The following is a 20,474-nucleotide window of genomic DNA, read 5'->3' on the forward strand; positions in this document are numbered from 1 at the left end:
AGCTGGCGTGGGGTTTAGAGGTTGTAACCCTCTACTTACAAGGCTCTGGGGTCCTTTTTATTAAGGTGCGCATTTAGCTTGCGCTAAATTGGTTAGTGTACTTTATCTTAAAAAATTTGGCCCGCGACTTAGCCTATGTTTTAGATTTCAGCCTCTTTTATGATTGAGTTTGACACACCCCTGCTATACACCCAAGCATCCTTATAAATTTCACCATCACCTTTTCTATCCGTTTGTCCACTTTAAAGATCATCACATATTACACTCATGCTACCGATAAAGGGCAAGCATAGCTGGTTTTAAGAAAGGTTTGGACAAGTTCCTGGAGGAAAAGTCCATAGTCTGTTATTGAGAAAGACACGGGGGAAGCCATGGTAGCATGGAATATTGCTACACCTTGGGTTTTGGCCAGGTACTGGTGACCTGGATTGGCCACCATGAGAATGGGCTACTGGTCTTGATGGACCATTGGTCTGACCCAGTGAGGCTATTCTTATGTTCTTAAGTCCCACCCCTCTTTCATGCACAGAAGTACTTTATCCCCCTAAAATGCATCACTCCCTGAGGTTTTTGCATAACCCTGCCTTTCCAAGCATTAAACCTTAGCTGCCAATTATGTACCATTCAACTAAAAAAAAAAAAAAAAAAAAAAGAGACACGTTTCTAGCAAATACCTTTTTATTTCAATTTACACATTAATCTTTCTAGTTTTGTACACAGAAATATAATTTGTTAAATACAAAATATCCCACTGTCTGATCATATCTGGTACAATTAGTAAAATGCTTTTTTGAGTATATATAAGCATCTTTCTTCAGACATATATTTATATATATAAAAATAAAATATGAATTAGTTTTAATTTAAAATCTAGGATATAAATTAGAAGTAACTTATTTTCCTCCTCGACATACCTCAGCTGTAATTACCAATGCTAGATACTTCAGAATGTTGAGTCATATTAGAGGTCAAAACTTGGAATTTGAACTTATGGTTTTGTTGAATGAAGATAGTGTTTGTACTCGGCAACTAAGTTTTCAAGGGACAAGAGCAAGTTAGAGATAAGCAAGTCTTATTATGAGCTGTGACATGATTTTTCTGTATATTCTGCCCCTGTATCACCAATACCAAAAGCATTGGTTCTTGAGATCCAATAACTTATAAGCAGGTTCAGAAAAAAACTCCATGGTGTGCCTTTAAAAGTAGTAACTCTCAGGGCTCCTTTTACGAAGCCGCGTTCGTGGTTTTAGCGTGCGCTAAACCCGCGCTACGTGGCTAGAACTAACGCCAGCTCAATGCTGGCGTTAGCATCTAGCGCGGCTGCCAGTTTAGCACATGTTAAACCGCTAACGTGGCTTCGTAAAAGGAGCCTTCAGTCTAACTTTCCAAGTCCAACCAACCAGTCTGATTTTTAGCTACAATAAATAAGAGAAAGTTCTTTGCTTAACTGTGGGTAGCCTGAAAACCTAAATCAGCCAACCAGGCCAAGGTGAAAAATGACTCTCTAGGGAAGAAGTTATCAACTGTTGTATTGATAAATTAAAGCAGGTAATTCTAATGATTCAGTGTCAGCAGCACAAACTGGATTCAAACGCCAGATTAGGTCTTCTGCTGTCTGGGCCTGCAAAGGCAGCATTCCCATACTCTGGGAAATCCCTGTTATATTTGCAAGGTCTTTGTTAGTCTTCCTCCGAGTGTAAAATTGGCACATGGGCCTCCAGCCGAGAATCAACAGTGCAATGATACAGGCTAAGTGAAGCAGGAATGGTTTCCAGGTAGTTTTAAATACCAGCCTTAATTCTAGAAGCCTAGAAGAGCAAGCAAAAGTGCTAGACCCAAAAAATGATGCCAAGCTCCTGCTGGCATATTGCTCCTTTTCAAAAGGATAGCAAAAATTCAACAATGGGAATTCTAGATATTTTCTCATACAGTGCAAACATTTTGTACAACTCTAAATCCTGCTGATACTGTCAACCTTCACCACACTTTTGTAGCAAGTGCTGTAAAATGCACCCACAGCTCTACACCAAAACTTTATGAACAGTGGGAGGGAGCATGGTGACATTTATGACCAAGACAAGTCCGTTCTACTTCTATAATTGCAGGTTTTATTCTTTCTATGGAATAAGATAAATAGCTACCATTTGTTTTGAGCTAATTAAACATTTTAGGATGCGTTTGTTAGGATGACTGCTTGGCCTTATGAACAATTCACATCAGCGGTAGAAAAAGAATAGTATACTTCAATGTTGCTTCTTTTTAAGCCAGAAAAGTTATGTCCCTCAAGTAATAGAAATTATAAACAAAATATTTTAATCATTAGATAAAATAAGGCTGCTTATTACTGTATCAAACTCAAAAGTGCAAGGTTTAGATGTTACCAGCTTTGCACAAAGCCTAGTTCTAGGTTTACATGCCCACATTAAAAAGGCAACCCGCAATATAAATTCCTTACACAGTCCTTTAAGGATGGTCAAGACCGATGTACAATATACTTCAACCCAACAACTTCAAAATAAAAACCATTCCACTTTAGTCTATCCTTAATTTGTTAAACAACTTAAGAGCAAAATTAAACCTGTGATTTTCTCCCCCAATTACTGGAAAACACTTCACACCAAAGATTCTCTGACAAAGGTAGGGGTAGTTTAGGTTCAATTATTCACATTTTCAAATGCAAGAAAATAAATCAACTGAAGTATACAACAATCAATACTTTTTCATAGTTTCTTGCAGATTGATTGTCACCAATAGGGGCAATGGCAGACATTAAAAGCAACTTATATCTGTAAAATAATGGAACTGAAATTTCCCAATTTTTAATCTTGTATGCCAGCCCCAGGACAGCATAGTACTAATCTGCAAGATCAGAACTAAGCAGAAAAATGGCTGCAACAGAGCTACCATGGAATGTTAAAACAAATGTTTAAAAAGTTTTGAAAAAATTGTTTTCCTCGGTGTTGCAACTTGTATGATTAAAACCAGCACGACTTCAGCTAGATAACATTTTAACACATTACTACTGGAGACATTTGGTACTTGTCTTCTATCTTTCCAACAGGACTGTAAATCGCCCCCCCCCCCCAAGAAACTAGTTGTGTTCATGTGTACACAGTGAAAAATATACTTGAAAAACCCTTCAATAAAAGAGATCAGCACAAGTCTTCACCCACAATCTACTGCAACAATGGGGATCCCTGTTTAATCAGTAAAATATTTTACAAATACAGTTAGATACCTTATAGCAAGGTAATCCCTTAATGACGTACTCTCTCATTTTGAATCAAAGGCACAAATATAAAAGATAAGCTAGAGAAAAAAAAAATAAACCCCCAACTTGCTAGTTATACAATTAAAAAAAAAAATTTAAAAAAAAATCATGTATCGTCTATAGAGACTTGTGGACAGTCAACTCTGCAACCTTGGGAAGGAGAAGTGCATTTTAAAAGACAGCATTTACCAACTGCCAGTTAAGCTAAGCATCTATTAAGGGTAATAAGTGCTAGCAGTTGCCAAAACAGGACTAGTCCCACACTGCAGGCTTGAGAAAGCAGCTTGGCAGTTGGAAAAGGCTCCTAGAAAATACTACTCAACTGAGTTATCCCAGCCTCTGCTTATGAGAATTTGTACCAGCTGGCTTACTCCTTACTGGGGATATAAAGGTGGAGGTAGACAAAAATTCTTAGTGACCCCCAGAACCAACTGAAGTTCTCAGGCTAGTCATAATATGCATATACTAGACATTGTGAGTATCCTGAACACACAACCTGTTGTATATGTGTGGGGAGGTATCACTGGAGACATGTTTGGGAAACCCTACCAAAAGAATTTGTTGTACATATGTAAGAGGAAAAGACTAAAAAGAGACAAAACCAACAGACTTTCCTAGCATTCTTAGCTCCAAACAAGGGGCATACCATATTAAACACTAAAAAACAAAAGGTGGCTTTACTAAATTCTGAACCCTGTATGTACATATATGCTCCAAGCATAATTGTAACTGAGCACTAGGCTTCCAGATCCATTGCCACACCACAAAGGGCCCGATACCTGGGGAGGACCTAAGTAAATGGCATTGTAATGACAACTGCTGCCACAAACAGAAGACTACTGTAACTGCACAGAATGTGTCCAGCTGTAAATCCATATATATTGCATTCATTTGCAATGACAGCTTGATTTCAGAGGCTGAAATGCTTGCATTAGTTGCTGTTTCTTGTTAGCTGCAGCCATTCTGCAACTGGTCCTGTATTTTTTGTCTATGTTCTGTTGACAAGCAGTAACCAATTACTTTTTCTATTTCTTGAATACGTTTTTGGAACCTGTATCTGTCTCGAGCAAATTCCTCCCAGCAGCCTTTCCGATCCTCCTCATTGCTGACATAGTACTCTGTAATTTTATCAAGGAAAGTTACCTATGTAAAAAGATAGGAAAGAAATAAGGTTATGTATTTCAAAGGTTTTTATTTTTGTTTAGCAGAGCTAGGCTAATGAAGACTTAAGTTTGATCATCAAAGCAACAGTCTTGGCTAAGGTTATTTTCAAAATTCCATAATATAGGTCTTGTTTACTTTTTTTTTTTTTTTGGTTGGCGGGGGGGGGGGGGGGGGGGCGGGGTCGAAAGAAAGAGACCATTACATCAATGTACTATGAGAGTTATGTCCTGTTCTTAACCCATATTCTCACTAGGATAGCTAAAATATAACACTCTGTGGATCAGAGTAATAGGTACATCCAGAAGTTCTTACTACTAGATTTTTGAGCCTGATATATAAAGAGGTGGAGAGTAAAAATTCAGATACCTAAAATAGTTAAAATATCAATGTAGCACAACCAAACAGAGATGGGAGAAGTGTGGCTTAGTAGTTAGAGCACCCTGAGGTTGCGGGTTCAAATCCCATGCTGCTCCCTGTGACCCTGGGCAAGTCACTTAATCCTCCATTGTCCCAGGTACATTAGATAGAGTGTGAACCTACCAGGAGAGCTAAGAGAAAATACTTGAGTACCTGAATGTAAACCACTTAGGCTATAAGTGGTATATAAATAATAAAAATAAAATATAACATTCAAATATATAATTTGCCACAACACTCAGAATAACCACCTATGATTTAAAAATCCCTGACAAGACTTTTCTTGTTCCAGTTAATCATTTCGTAACAAGCACTTAATTATAAACTCTTGACATTAACTCCAACTGAGAGCTTGCTAACAAATCACTTAAAATAATGATCAGTATTAAATTTCTGTTAGGAACCTAGCTCTCAAACTATATTTCTCCCTCTGTATTCGCGGATTCAGCATTTGCTGTTTTTAGCTTGCTGGCTCCTCCCCCAAAATTATTTCAGCTTGCATAGAGAAATCACTGATTCCAAGCATTTACAGAGAAAATCGCCGATTCCCAGCGCTTTCTTCACCATGTTTTGCCTCTCCTTAAGAACAGGCCAGGTCTCCCACCATGTTATTTGCGGTTTCACCATATTCACGATGGTTTTTAATAGAAAACAGCAAATAACATATGAAAAAGTTATTTGCAGCTTTTCTGTATTTGCGGTTCTGTTAATCCCCTATCGAATATGGAGGGAGAAGTGTATTGCATTTTACAGTTCAGAGATCCAAGAAGCAGCTGAAATCTATTTCCATAACCTCCAATAAGCCATTTTAAATACAGTATGTACAGAGATCATAGTAACATAGTAAGTGTCAGCAGATAGAGGAGACCTGTTTGGTCAATCTAGATTGCCCAATAAGGTGGTTATTTAAAAACATATACCCCGCTTAAACCTATGTGGTTCACATAACACATACAGTCTAGGTCACAGTACAAAAAATAAACAACATTCACCTAAACAATCTTCAAAGTATAATGTAAAAGATTTCATAAAAAAAACATGCTCTTAAATCTCTTAATATCAGAAAGTACTTTAAGGCAAGAGATGTAACAAGTCGGAGCAACGTGAAGTTCATTTGATCTTTGCTTCAAATCCTTCCCCTCTTTCTACATAGGGATCCTCTGTTTCACACCTTTTTGAAGTGTCACAGTTTTGATTTACTGAGAAACAATTTCATTGCCTATTCTCAAATTTTTCAAAGTTTTTTTTGCATTTAAAAGCACTTTTCAGTAGCTGGGGGGGGGGGGTGTAAGAGGGGACAGTTTTTTATTAGGATTTTATATACCACCTATCAAGGTTATCTAAGCGGTTTTACAGTCAGGTAGGTACTCAAGCATTTTCCTATCTGTCCCACAATCTATCTAATGGACCTGGGACAGCAGTTTACCGACATGAACTCATGTTTTGCAAGCAATGGCTGTTTCTCACATATCAGGACTGATGTCTTTCTGCTCCGACTTGACAAGCATTACTTAAAAAAAAAAAAAAAAGGGCCCTATAATTCAATTGATGCATCAAGGTTCAGGGGTCATCAGAATAGGCAGCTTTATTTTTAGTGCCTCAGAAGCAGTTTACCCTTGACTGTTTATAATAATTTACTATAATGATCAAGTGTGTTTTTAATTAGGTTTGGAATAATTTCCAGGATAGGCTCTTTAACCCATCACCAAGATACTACAACTACTACTACTATTATTTCTAGAGGACTACCTGATGTACACAGCACTGTACATAGTCACAAAGGAGACAGTCCTTGCTCAAATGAGCTCACATCTAATCAATCAAGACAGATAAATAGGATACCAGGGTAGAGGATGCAGTTAACAGGTGATGGTTAAACTGCTGGCTAAGGTGATGAGCAGAGGGAGAGGGGTTAAGTGTTAAAGGCACTCTCAAGAAGGTAGGCTTTCAGTCTATTTTTGAACAAGGGAAGGGGCAAGACACATGACCTTGGGTAGTCTATTCTAGGCATGTGGGGCAGCGAGTTAAAAGGAATGAATTCTGGAATTGGCAGTGGAGAAGGCTTCAGTTAAAAATAACTTATCTGAGGAACAGAGTTCTAGGGAAGACGAATAAGGAGAGATACCGAGGTACTGCAGAATGAACACACTTGCATGTTAGTAATAGGAGTTTAAACTGTATGCGAAGGCAGATAGCCAGTGAAGTGACTTGAGGAAGGGGGGGTAAGACGAGTGTGTAGCCAAGTTGAAAAATGATGATTTATGCAGCAGAGATTTGCACAGATTGCAGGGGGGGGGGGGGGGGAGGAGGAAGAGGTGGCTCACCAGGAGACTTGTAAGATGTACATCGCAGTAGTCTAAGGGTGAGGTTACAAGGATGTGGACAAGAGTCCTGGTAGCGTTCTCAGAGAGAAAGAGGCAAATTTTGTTGATGAAGAGATAGAAGTGACAGGCTTTAGCAGTCTGTTGGATGTGGATAGAAAATGAGATGTTGGAGTTAGAGGACTCTTAAGTTGCAAACAGAGTAGACAGGAACGATAACAGTATTATTTACAGAGACAGAATGGAGGGAGAAGAGGGTTTAGGAAGAAGGAGCAGCTCAGTCTTGGACATGTTTAGTTTCAGGTGGCGGCTGGACATCCAGGCAGCAATGTCAGACAAAGAGGCAGAGACTTTTTCTTGAAATATTGGTGAAATCTCAGTTGTGGGGAGGTAGATTTGAGAATCCTCAGCAAATACTGGAAGCCATGGGAGGAAATCAGGGCACCAAGGGAAGAGGTGTAGAGGGAGAAGAAAAGAGATCCTAAGACAGAAACCTGGGATACACCAACTGCTAATGGCATAGCAGCTGAGGAGGATCCACCAGCACATACACTAAAGGTGCAATGGGAAAGGTAGGAGGCAAACCAGGAAAGGACAGATTCATGGAATCCAAGTGAAAGCAGTGCATCAAGGGATAGACAGTGATTAACAGTTTCAGAAGTAGCATACAGGATGTGTATTGGATCTAGCTAAGAGCAGGTCACTGCCGATTTTGGTAAGGGCAATCTCAGTGGAGTGTAGGGGACAAAAGCCACATTGAAGAGGATCAAGAATCGGTTGAGATAAGTCAAGGCAGCGACAGAGGATAGCATGCTTGAGTAACTTGAATAGGAATGGAAGAAGAGAGGAAACAGGGCGATAGCTGGAAAGGCAAGCGGGGTCCAGCAAGGGTTTTTTTGAGAAGCAGCTTAACCACCATATGTTTGAAGGCCTCGTGAACAGCTACAATGGAAATGGATAGGTTGAGGATATGACAGATAGTCAAGTAGAGAGATGGGAATGGGGTCAGAGGCGCATGTAGTGGGCTTGCTGAGGAGAGAGGTTGTGCAGTTTCTTGCTCTGTAATTTTAGAGAAGATAGAAAAGTCAGCAGGAACTGAAGGAGGGTCAAGAGGGTGGGACAGAGCGAAGGGAGATGGGTCCAGAGGGGGAGAATGTGCGAGTTCCTTCTGGGTTGAGCAACGGAAGAAGGGATAGTGGGAGCTGGAACGTCAGAGAGAGTGGATGGGAGAAGGATGTGACTGCAGCAAATTTGAGGGTCATATTGTGAACCCTGTCATGGAAGTATTTAGCCATAGTCTTGGGGAAAGAGAGGGTAAGGGAGGGGGCAGGAAGGACAAAACTACAAGTCAAATATTTAGTTTATTCTGTAGCCTAATACCCCCTCTACTACAAACAATAAACTTTAAATTTTCAATTCACACATTTTAATACTAAAGTCAAGGGATTTTTCAAGTTAAGTTTTGATTTCAATTACTATAAGTTTCATCTTATGTAAAAATACATTAGTGATTGTTTTGAGATCCTGAGTCATTTTGTTCTGCAATCTTTTTTGCAACATAAGACTAAATTCATTTTTCTCTTCTCCCCACTGAATTATATGTATATTTAAGAGTTACATCAGCCAACCCCCATCAACACACTCCCAGTTTCAACCCTTTACATCAGGCTATACAACTCTGTTGGGATCAATTACCAGGTGTGTGTGTGGTGGTTTTTTTTTTTTTTTTTAAACACTAGGCTACGACTTCTCTTAGTTACAATGATTCATACACTGTATTCACTAGGAAAGTTTCCTTCAAGGAAACAAAATCGTTTTGAATTTTATCAAGTATCCAACATGAGCACAACCTTCACATGCCAGGATTAAGGCACAGGTTGCAGAACACCAAATTTTCAGAGTCAGCACTCCTCTCAGTACATGGGCTGTGTATCTCTAATTGTTATTAGGACAAGAAAATTACAGATACATGACACCTCCTGATGTAACAATGTTCATGGTTTCTGTAATCAGAGTTAAGCATCTGAATTCAGAGTGACTGAATATAATAGGTGCCATGCAGACAGACCAAAGCATCTTTCAATGTCATGTGGAACAACCCAGATTTTAACAAAAAGTCCATTCCTTCTCAGTCCCAGTATAAAGAAGCACAGCTATAGTCCATCTTGCTGGTAATTTTCTAGGGACCTCTCTTTTGAAACTAGTTGCAGGCCTTTTTAAAAACTTTGCTATACTATTGGTCTAGACCAGGGGTAGGCAATTCCGGTCCTCGAGAGCCGAATCTAGGTCAAGTTTTCAAGATATCCACAATGAATATGTATGAGATGGATTTGCATGCACTGCCTCCTTGAGATGCAAATCTATCTCATACATATTTATTGTGGATATCCTGAAAACCTGACCTGGATGAATGAGTCTGCACTGGGAGGGGGGGGGGGGGGGGGAGCTTCTTTTTGGCCACCACGCAAGCTGCAGAAATGGCCATGCAAATCCACCTAAAAGTGGTAGCCTTAGAAGCCGGCCTAATTTTGTGGGGAGGACCCGCCAGAACAAAGAGGTGGTCAGAGAGGCAAAAACTTGTTGGTGACCTCCAGATATTGCAATAAACATTTGCGCACATCCACATAACACCTGGTCCTGCTCCGTCGAACCATAGGAAGCCAAACTTCCCGATTCACATGGAGAGCGGAAACCACTTTCAGGAGAAAAGAAGGGACAGTATGCAGCATCACAGCAGAATCTGTAATAAGCAGAAAGGGATCCCTGCAGGAAAGAACCTGGAGTTCCGAGACCCTGCGGGCTGAGGTAATAGCCACCAGGAAGATCATCTTGATCGTGAGATCTATCAAAGACACCTGCTCCAGATGCTCATAAGGCGGACGAGCCAGAAAGCAAAGAACCAAATTAAGATTCCAGGTCGTACAGGGAAGGTGCAATGGAGGCCGAAGCTGCAGAGCGCCCTTCAGAAAACAAGCTACATCTGGATGAGCTGCCAATGAGCCCCTCAGAGAAGGAGGGCCCATACACGATAGACCGGCAATCTGTACACAGAGCAAAGCTACCACTAGGCCTGTCTTTGGGCCATCCTGCAGAAACTCCAAGACCCAAGGAATCGATGGGAAACATATCAACCTGTCACAAGGCACAACAGGCCTGGTAACACCTCCAAGCCTTCGCAATAGTGTGGATTTCCTTTTTCTGTGATGTAATGTGGCAATCACAGCTGAAGAATAGCCCCGGCTAGTTAAGGCCACGCGCTCAAGAGCCATGCAGTAAGACCAAAGCGCCCCAGATCCTACATTGCAATCAGACCCTGTATGAGAAGGCAAGAATGACAAGCCGGAGCCCCCGATCCTGCTAGAGCCGAAACAAGTTGGCATACCACGGCCACCTTGGCTAACCGGGTGCAACTAGAATCACCTGATCTCAACAGACACCCTATCATTGGCAACAGAGGAAAGACAGATGAGACCTTCCTGTGGCCAGGGCTGAACCAGAGCATCCAGGCCTTCGCTGCCAGTTTCGCGACAACTGAAGAATCGATTGGCTTTATTGTTGGCCACAGTCACCATGAGGTCGAATGTGGGGCCACCCCCCTAATTTACTACACACTTGAATGCTCTTTGGGACAGGGACCATTCTCCAGGGTCCTGTGACAGCTGAGAAAGCTGTCCACTCCTACCACGTGTGCCGCCGATGTCCACTCCTACCACGTGTGCCACAAGATGTCTCTCCATCCATCAGAAAAGAAGCCGAGTAATTCAAGGACTTAAAAAACTGTTTCTGTTAGTCTCATAGAAACAAGACTCTCTTCAACAGACTGAGGAGAAATTGATGGCAGGTCTGAAATAGCAGCCATTTATAAGTATACACAGCACTTTATGAATGTGATGATGTTATGTGTATTATGTATATGGTGAAATTTTAAATAAATAGTGTTTAATAAATGAGGACCGTCACAGGATGTAGAAGTAGAAGGGACACTGGGAAACAGTGATCACAATATGATCCGCTTTAACCTGGAAATAGGGGCAAAACATCGGTCCAGAACGATGGCCATGGCGCTAAACTTCCGAAAAGGAAATTATGAAAGGATGAGACGCATGGTGGGGAAGAAGATTAAGAAGAGGATAAACACTGTAAAGACGCTAGAGCAAGCATGGTCTTTTTTTAAGGATACGGTCACCGAGGCGCAAAATCTATATGTACCACGTATCAACAAGGGATCAAAGAGGAAAAAGAATAAAGAACCGGTGTGGCTCACTGTAGAGATTAAGGAAGCGATCAGAGACAAAAAAAACCTTGTTTAAGGAATGGAAAGATCAAAAACAGATGAAAACTGGAATAAGCACAAACAACATCAACGCAGGTGCCATAAGGTAGTAAAAAGGGCCAAAAGAGACTACGAGGAAAAAATAGCCAAGGAGGCAAAAAACCTCAAGGCGTTCTTTCGATATATTAAAGGGAAACAACCCGCAAAGGAAGCGGTAGGACCGTTGGATGATGAAGGAATAAAGGGAGCGCTAAAGCAGGACAAAGCAATCGCCGACAGACTGAACACATTTTTTGTGTCTGTATTTACCGAAGAGGATATACACAGCATACCGGAACCCATCAGACTATATGCTGTAAGTGAAAACGGGAAACTGACAGGGTTAACAGTCAGTCTAGAAGAGGTATGCAGGCAGATTGATAGGCTTAAAAGTGATAAATCCCCAGGACCGGATGGCATCCATCTGAGGGTCATCAAGGAACTGAAAGGGACCATAGCTTAACTGCTTCAACTAATAGCCAATCTGTCGATCAAATCGGGAAAGATTTTGGAGGACTGGAAGGTGGCAAATGTTACGCCGATCTTCAAAAAAAGGTTCGAGGGGAGACCTGGGAAACTACAGACTGGCGAGTCTGACCTCGGTACCGGGAAAGATGGTAGAGGCGCTGATAAAGGACTGCATCATTGATTACCTTGACGGACATGGTCTGATGAAGACCAGCCAGCACAGTTTCAGCAAGGGCAGATCTTGTTTGACAAACTTGCTGCACTTCTTCAAGGGAGTAAAAAGGCAGATAGACAAGGGCGACCCGGTCGACATTGTATATCTGGACTTTCAGAAGGCGTTTGACAAGGTTCCGCATGAACGACTACTTCAAAAAACTGCGAGCCATGGAATAGAGGGTGAAATACTCATATGGATTAAAAACTGGCTGGAGCACAGGAAACAGAGAGTGGGGGTAATGGACAGTACTCGGACTGGAAGAGTGTCACTAGTGGGATGCCGCAGGGCTCGGTGCTTGGACCCATGCTCTTCAACATCTTTTATAAACGATCTGGACATAGGTATGACGAGCAAGGTGATTAAATTTGTGGATGATACAAAGCTATTCAGAATTGTGAAGACGCAGGGGGATAACAAAGATCTACAACGTGACATAATCAGGCTCGAGGAATGGGCATCGACATGGCAGATGAGGTTCAATGTGGATAAATGCAAAGTGATGCATGTCGGTAACAAAAATCTCATGAACGAATACAGGATGTCTGGGGCGGTACTTGGGAGAGACCTCCCAGGAAAGGGACTTGGGTGTTCTGATCGACAAGTCAATGAAGCCGTCCCCGCAATGTGCAGCTGCAGCGAAAAGGGCGAATAGAATGCTAGGAATGATAAAGAAGGGGATCACGAACAGATCGGAGAAAGTTATCATGCTACTGTACTGGGCCATAGTGTGTCCTCAACTGGAGTACTGCTTCCAGCACTGGTCGCCGTACATGAAGGACACGGTACTACTCGAAAGGGTCCAGAGAAGAGCGACTATGATGGTTAAGGGGTTGGAGGAGCTGCTGTACAGCGAAAGATTAGAGAAACTGGGCCTCTTTTCCCTCGAACAGAGGGGATTGAGAGCGGACATGATCGAAACATTCAAGGTACTGAAGGGAACAGACTTAGTAGATAAGGACAGGTTTTTCACCCTCTCCAAGGTAGGGAGAACGAGAGGGCACTCTCTAAAGTTGAAAGGGGATAGATTCCGAACGAACGTAAGAAGTTCTTCACCCAGAGAGTTTTCTACTGGAACGCTCTTCCAGAGCGTGTCATAGGGGAAAACACCCTCCAGGGATTCAAGACAAAATTAGATAAGTTCTTGGTGAACAAGCGCGTACGCTGGTAGGGCTAGTCTCAGTCAGGGTGCTGGTCTTTCACCAGAGGGTTGCCGTGTGAGTGGACTGCTGGGCATGATGGACCACTGGTCTGACCCAGCGGCAGCATTCTTATGTTCTTAATAAGAGGGCATTATTTATTTATTGCCATGAAATGAATGTCAGAAAGATAAGATAAATCATCCCACTTTTGTTTAGTATTGATTAAAAATAGCCCAGGAAAACCACTGAGAACCCTCAAAAACAGAGATCTTAGGGGATGGGGTGGGGGATGTAGGGCAGGGAAACCACCTAAAAAAAAAGATCCCCAAAAATCTGATTCAAGCTGTCAGCTTGTACTCACAGAAACATGTGCTGACAGGGAAGCACTGCAGCCTATATATCACTATGCTATCACTTTAGCTTATATATATATATATATATATATATATATATATATACACACACATCTATATCACTGTGCTATTACTGAGCACACCGTTTCCCTGCGGAAACGAGGCATTTTCAGCGACGCATTGACTGCTTTGACACGGTCCATAATCGGTCTCCAATTGCAAAGAGCTGAAAACAGCTCACAGGGAGATCCTTTGCCTCAGTGAACTAGAAATCTGGATTTCAAGTCTTTGACTGCCCCATCGACCTGACCACCACAACCAGAGACCTCTGCCACTCTGACAGATGCCTGGCAGAGGAATGCAGTCTGTCTCCAATCCAGGTCATGCCTCTACAGAACTGCTCAGTATCTATGCTCTCCCCACTAGCGGACGAACCTGGGGTGAGCAAGCTCCCAAGGGCATGGTCCCTGAGCCCCAGTCCGATGTGCAGGCTGTCTAGGGGACTAAGAAGTAGGGAATCCCCTCGAAGCAGACTTTTTCCAAAAGTCTGCAATCTCCTGCAGTCAAGGATGCCCCCGAAGGGAACCTCCACAGCACGAGGGCGAAAATCACAAAATGAAAACACAAACTTCTGCTCGTGTTTTCTTTCACGTAAAGAGACTCCTACTGCTTGACTTGTAGAAAGGAAGACCAAGGAGCTGGGATACTAGCACAGTGATGAGGGGTTTAAGTTAGAAGACTGCACGGGAACGGGGATCACGGGAATCCCCCCTAGCCCACGGGACTCCCACGGGGACCCTCCTCTGGCCCACGGGACTCCCATGGGGACCCCCCTCTAGCCAACGGGACTCCCACGGGGATGGAAGGCTTTGGAAGCAGGGTTCGTCCATATAATATAATGGACACTTCAGCCTTAGTAAAAGAGGGGGTTTATAAGTTAATTATCTGAACAGAAAACAAAAAAAGGGTTCCACCAAAGAGATTCCACAAGGAAACAGCAGCACAAGCACAAAAGAAACTGTGGAATTGATGATCCTGTCAGAAGTAATTGCTGCTTTTTATGGGGACGGGCGGGGATGGAGGTAATTCCTTGCGGGGACGGGTGAGGACAGAGAGGATCCTGACGGGGATGGGTGGGGACGGAGAGGATCCTGATGGGGACAGATGGGGACGGAGAAGATCCTGGCGGGGATGGGTGGGGACGGAGAGGATCCTGATGGGGACAGGTGGGGACGGAGAGGATCCTGGCGGGGATGGGTGGGATTTCTGTCCCCGTGCAACTCTCTAGTTTAAGTCTCTGAAATTCTGAGACTTCCTACAAAGTCCTGGCGGGTAGAGGGAAATAACCCACTGGTCCCAGAATAAAGTGGGTTTGTAGAAGAACATTCATTTTGTGACCGATGAAGTTTTCTACTGAGGCAGGCTATGATGATCATCCATAAATCCCATACTCCAGCGTGTTGGACTTATAATTTTTGGGTGTGGTCATGTGATTACAAAAATGGAACAGAAGTACTTAATACACGTTTAGCTTCACACAATCGCACATTGTATAATCCTAACTGCATGATCTTAGCAAACTATTAGCACGTAGGCTATCCAAAAACATTATTGTTATTTTCAAATAATTCAGAGCTACCCTCATAACAAGTATAATTCTAAATTTGTATCCTAATCATTATGAGTCACCTAATGAGCATGAACCACATCTCCAAGTACATACTCATAAACAGTACCTAGGAGTAAATAGTGTAGTGTCACCTGTAAATAGTTTCTTCACTATCAAACCAATACAAACAAACATCAACTCCCTTTGCTATACTGGCAGTATCATCATGGACCCTAATTCTCAGTAGGCTGGGAAACCTTTTATTGGCCTATCAAATATATGTGTAGTATCTGAGCTTTCAAGGACCTAACTGAGGCCCCAAAGACCCAGGTACTACATTTCCCACTTACTCCAGCCATCTTCTGGGAGAGTAAGCTCATGTAGTGAACCGCTGTAACTGAAAGAGGAATTCATTTCACTTTAATTCCCTGTTCAGGTCTGCCCACAGACAAAACAAGACTTAAAAAAATATAAGGGGACAATTCCATGACTCAGCACCTCCCTTTAAAAACCCCAATGTTGCACAAAGAGCACTTATTCTATAACTGCCTCTGGACACCAACATTGGCACACCATGTCAACAGCAGATATGAACGAGTGTGCTTGTGAGCCACGCAGCTGCATGCAAGTAGGAGACTCCCCTTACTTCTATGTACCACCCTTATTCTTACATGCTATAGCACCTAGTTAGAGAAGTGACTTTCACATACAGTGTATGTATCCTCTGGAAGAAAGGCATGATGGGTGAGATGGGAGATATTTTAAATAAGGTGTAAGTACTGTATACAGGAGGCACATCTTTCAATGGAAGGGAACCTCAACAAAAGGTCCCAGGATATGGCAGAAAGGAGCTAGACTCGGGGTTAGTCAGTCTAAAGTAGGGCATGTGTGAACAGGTCCTAGTGGAGTGATGGAGCCAAGACCAGTATCCGAGTTCAGAAAGCAAGGGACAAGTACAAGGGAAAGGAAGGGATTAGAGCAAAGAAGTTGATATGGTAGGGCAAAGTACACAGGCACATAATCTCTTTGAGCTGTCATGTGTTGTTTCTTACCATTCTGGGTTTCAGATTTAGCAACCATACTGATACTGGTGTACACTGTATTATTTAGCCTGTGATGCCTTTTGTAGGACCTACAAGATCTGAAATCTTGCTGCTTAACTTATTAGTTAATATCTACAAAGACAGAGAGGAATAGCTGCACAAAAAATTAAAGTAATTTCATCAATCTATACCTTCTTTCGCTTAGCATGTGTGCTTGCTTCTTGAGAAGCATGTCCATCTTCTTGGTCAGTGTTCAGGATCTCACCTCCATGGTTCTCTTTTGGCTGCACCCAGTAGGGCAAATCACAACACTGAGAATTAGTTAAACCCTGTTTATCCAAGGAAGAGCTCCCTGGGTGCTTTCTTACTGCAGTCTGAAATGTGGCTTTAAAGTTTAATGGATTATAGGGATCCTCACAATTCCTAAAAGCGTTCCAAAGTTTCATGTTTTCAGCCTCATCTGCACTTTCTTCCGAATCATCTTCCTCTCCAGAAGTGGAGAACTGAGAACCCGGAGGGCTTTCACACCATGAGGCACCCTCACTCTTGGGAGACATGTCTTCTACTAGAGATGCTTCGGTCTGAATAGTTGCAGTAAAGTTCTGGGGATTATAAGGATCTACTCTGTAAAGTGAGTTGAAGAGTTGCAGGCTGTCGTAGTCTTGGTTTCTACTGTCAGAGTCGGACAGAGTGCCTTCGCTGTTAAAGCCGTCGTCGTCGTCGTCGTCGTCCTCTCCCTCTCCCTCTTCTTCCTCCCCCTCATCCTCCCCCCAGTCTTCTTCCGACTCTGAACTCGTGTCCTCCTCGTCGCTAGACACAGCCCCCAGAATGTAGCCAATGAGTTTATTGTTGCACACCGGCCTGGAACTGCGCGGCAAGTCTTCCTCGGCCTCCGAGTCGGAGTCGTCGGCCACCCACGTGTGTCCCTGCCCGGTTTTCTCGCAGGTCTGGCAGGGGTCGGGCTTGAGCAGCACTTGGAGGCTGTGGCCTTCCTCCAGGCTGCAGTAGCCGTGGTCTTGCTCGGGGCTGGGCACCACCTCCAGCCGGCTCTGCTGGAGGAACTGCAGGCGCTTCATCCGCAGCTGGTGGATCTCGGGCAGCCGCTCCTGGGCGGCCGAGCGGGGACAGTCGTCTTGGAAGCAGCAGCTGTACAGCGCCCGCTCGCCCGAGTCCATTTTGCGCAGGGCCTCCTGGAGGACGCTCAGGTCGCCGCCCAGCGTGTGGCCTTGGCCCGCCCAGCTCAGACACTGGGCCGGGCCCAAAACGTAGGCGACCATATTGTTTATGCGTCCGTCCAGCAGCTCCGCTTCCCAAAGGCTCAGCGCGGCCTTTGAGGCGGCCTCGGGGCCCAGCACAGCCGCCTTGGCCTGCGGCTCGGCCGGGTCCCGGCGGCGCAGCCAGCGGCCCGGCACCAGGCGCTCCAGCAGCTTCAGCCACCAGCTGCCCGGCTCCATGGCCGCTTCGGGGCGAGGCCTGCACCGCCGGGGCTTTTCCTGCTCACGACGGCGGGGGCAGGCGCGCTCTCGGGGGGAAACGCCATCGCGGGGCGGGGGGCGGCGCCATCGCCGCTCTCGAGCGCAGGCAGCGGCGGTTGAGTGGGCGCGCGACGGGACAAAGACAACTGGCGCGCGCTGCTCTGCAGTAGTGGCTGCGCTTCGTCCGCTTCTCGCTCGCTCGGTTGACAGTTGCGTCAGCCGGGCTCTGCGGCGCATGCGCCGCCCCGGAAGGGCGCCTGCGCGAGAGGCCACCTTGGGCGGGCCTGAGTCCAAAGCGGATGGGCGTCGCTTTCTTCCCCTTCCTGCAGACGGTCAGCGGCTGACCCGGAAGGCTTCTGGCTCACAGGGTTACCCAGTGGCGTGGTGGCACCACTTCCCTACCCCCCCCCCGGCTGTCACTCCAGCGTCAGCGTTTCCTCTGATATCACTTCCTAGGCGCGGATCCTGGAAGTGACGTCACAGGAAGAACTGCTGCTCGCGCCAGGAATGTTAGAGGGAAAGGGAAGCGGTACACGCGTTGGATAGTAGAGGGGCGCCTTTGCCTCACAAAGACGACGCCACTGGGGTACCCAGACGGTCGGTTTTCTAAAACTCAACAGTTTGTCTGGGGTTTGGACAGTCTATATATCTTTTTAATGTTCATGCGGGCAGTTGGGGGCCACATGAATCACAGTTCCACCATGGGTATCTGTGTTTGGGGCGCTCCCTTGGTGAGCTGGAAGTGGCAGGAAAGTCCCCGGCTCTGCCTGAGCTGCAAATGGAGGGCTTCTGAGAATGTACAGACATGATGATGTCGCACATGTGTGGCCCCGAGCTCAGGCAGAGCCAGGGTCTTTCCTGTCACCAACAGCCAACACCAAACAAGCCTACAGCAGCTCCTACACTTGGACCACTGGTACCCACAGCAGGGCCACTATTGCCACCACAGAGGTACCATCCCATGGGTGGGATGGGACGGAAGGAGGAAGGGAAAAAGGGATTAGTGTGGGGCTGGGACCATATGTCCTTTTTCTTTTATTTTACTTACAAAATATGGTAATCCTAGGTGGGGAGGAAGGGCTGGAGGGGGTGGAAAGAGAGGGATGGCTTCCAGGTCAACTGCCAGCATCATGTAGGACCTTCCTGTAGCTGGTGGGTGGGCAGGCAAGGCCCACCCTTGGCTATGCCCCTGGTCTGTAAGTCATACAACACATCTTTTGGAAGAAAATAAAGCATTTTTTAAAAATAACTTATTTCCATAGCTTTAAAACTAGTAATTAATAACGAAAGATAATTTTCATCTAACAGTATACATTAGATGGAATTGGTTCTATTATATAAGAAATATGAAGATAACCTTTCTTACAACTCTTCAAATTACTTTCTAATAATTAGAAAATGGAAGACATTAGATAATTATCTTTCATAACTCAGGAACAATTTTCTGTATTCTATATTTTGTACTTTATTATATGCATGTATATGTTCCTTGTTATCTTTCTGTTTATGAATTTTTTTGTAATATAACTATTTAAAATTTAATAAATATTTGAAACAAAAGAAAAAAAAAAGTACCTGCCAAAAACCCACATAGTAGCAACATTCCATGCTACTGCTCTCAGGGCAGTGGCTTTGCCCAGGTCTGTCTCAATACCAAACTATGGACTTTTCCAATCCCTTTTTTAAACCCATCTACGTTAACCACTGTTACCATATCCTCCGGCAATGAGTTCCAGAGCTTAACTATCCTCTGAGTGAAATAATATTTCCTCCTATTGGTTTTAAAAGAATTTCCATTTAACTTTATTGAATGGCCTCTACCTTCCTAATCATAGGCAGTTGGTGACACATGTTTGGAGAGCTTAAAGTGGGGCAGGGTTGAGTAGGGTTACCAAATGTCCGGATTTACCCAGATATGTCATCTTTTTAGAGAACTGCTCGGGTGTCCAGACATCTTTCTAAATTTGAAGTTTGTCCAGGTTTTCATCTCCTTTCCCCCACTTACCTCATCTGCCAAATATTTAATCTTCATGTCAGCCAGAAGCAGCATCAGCAAGATGAGCCTTTTACCATCGGTTTGCCCTGGAAGCCTTCATTCTCCAACTGTCCTGCCTATGTGGGAACATTAAGTCACTGCAGAATGAAGGCTTCCAGGGCAAGTCAACGGCAAAAGGCTCATCTTGCCAATGCTGCTTCTGGCTGACCTGAAGATAAAATATTTGGCAGAGGAGGTAAGTGGGGGACAGGGGAGAGGAACTCAATTCTGGGCTGGGTCAGGGCTGGAGAGATAGAGAGCTTGTGCCACTGGATCCTGCTGAGGAAGGAGAGAGAGAGAGAGGGAGGGTGGGTTGGAGGAAGTAAGAGAGAGAAAAGCACCCACAGGGGAGGGGATTGGAGGAAGAAAGAGAAGCAAAGCACCCATGGGAGGGAACTCAGTAGTAAGAGAAAGAGTAATCAAGTAGTCAATAGTTTGCAAAAGAAACTCTTCTACAGTTCATGGTAAAGTAAAATCTTTTCTGCAAATACAGGAGTATAGGGTTCCAGCTAGGGAGTTTTACACTTATTAAAGAATAAGACACTGCTTGCTACACAAGAACATAAGAATTGCCGCTGCTGGGTCAGACCAGTGGTCCATTGTGATGGGGGATAGGGAGTTTACTAACTTAGAACAAGTGTGGCTTACCT

At 44.0% G+C, this 20,474-nt stretch overlaps 1 protein-coding gene across 1 annotated transcript; it reads right to left on the bottom strand.

Moving 5' to 3' along the window:
- Nucleotides 1-1,996: 1,996 nt before the first annotated feature.
- PPP1R15B (protein phosphatase 1 regulatory subunit 15B) lies at nucleotides 1,997-18,160 on the bottom strand. The gene is made up of 2 exons (XM_033918402.1): nucleotides 16,506-18,160; nucleotides 1,997-4,414 (listed from the first exon to the last, which is right to left on the bottom strand). Exons 1-2 carry the CDS (start codon nucleotides 18,024-18,026, stop codon nucleotides 4,220-4,222), a joined length of 1,716 nt encoding a protein of 571 aa, XP_033774293.1. The 5' UTR covers nucleotides 18,027-18,160; the 3' UTR covers nucleotides 1,997-4,219.
- Between the last annotated feature and the right edge of the window lie 2,314 nt (nucleotides 18,161-20,474).

The sequence above is a fragment of the Geotrypetes seraphini genome, chromosome 13 (genome assembly GCF_902459505.1).
Source record: "Geotrypetes seraphini chromosome 13, aGeoSer1.1, whole genome shotgun sequence".
Taxonomy (NCBI): domain Eukaryota; kingdom Metazoa; phylum Chordata; class Amphibia; order Gymnophiona; family Dermophiidae; genus Geotrypetes; species Geotrypetes seraphini.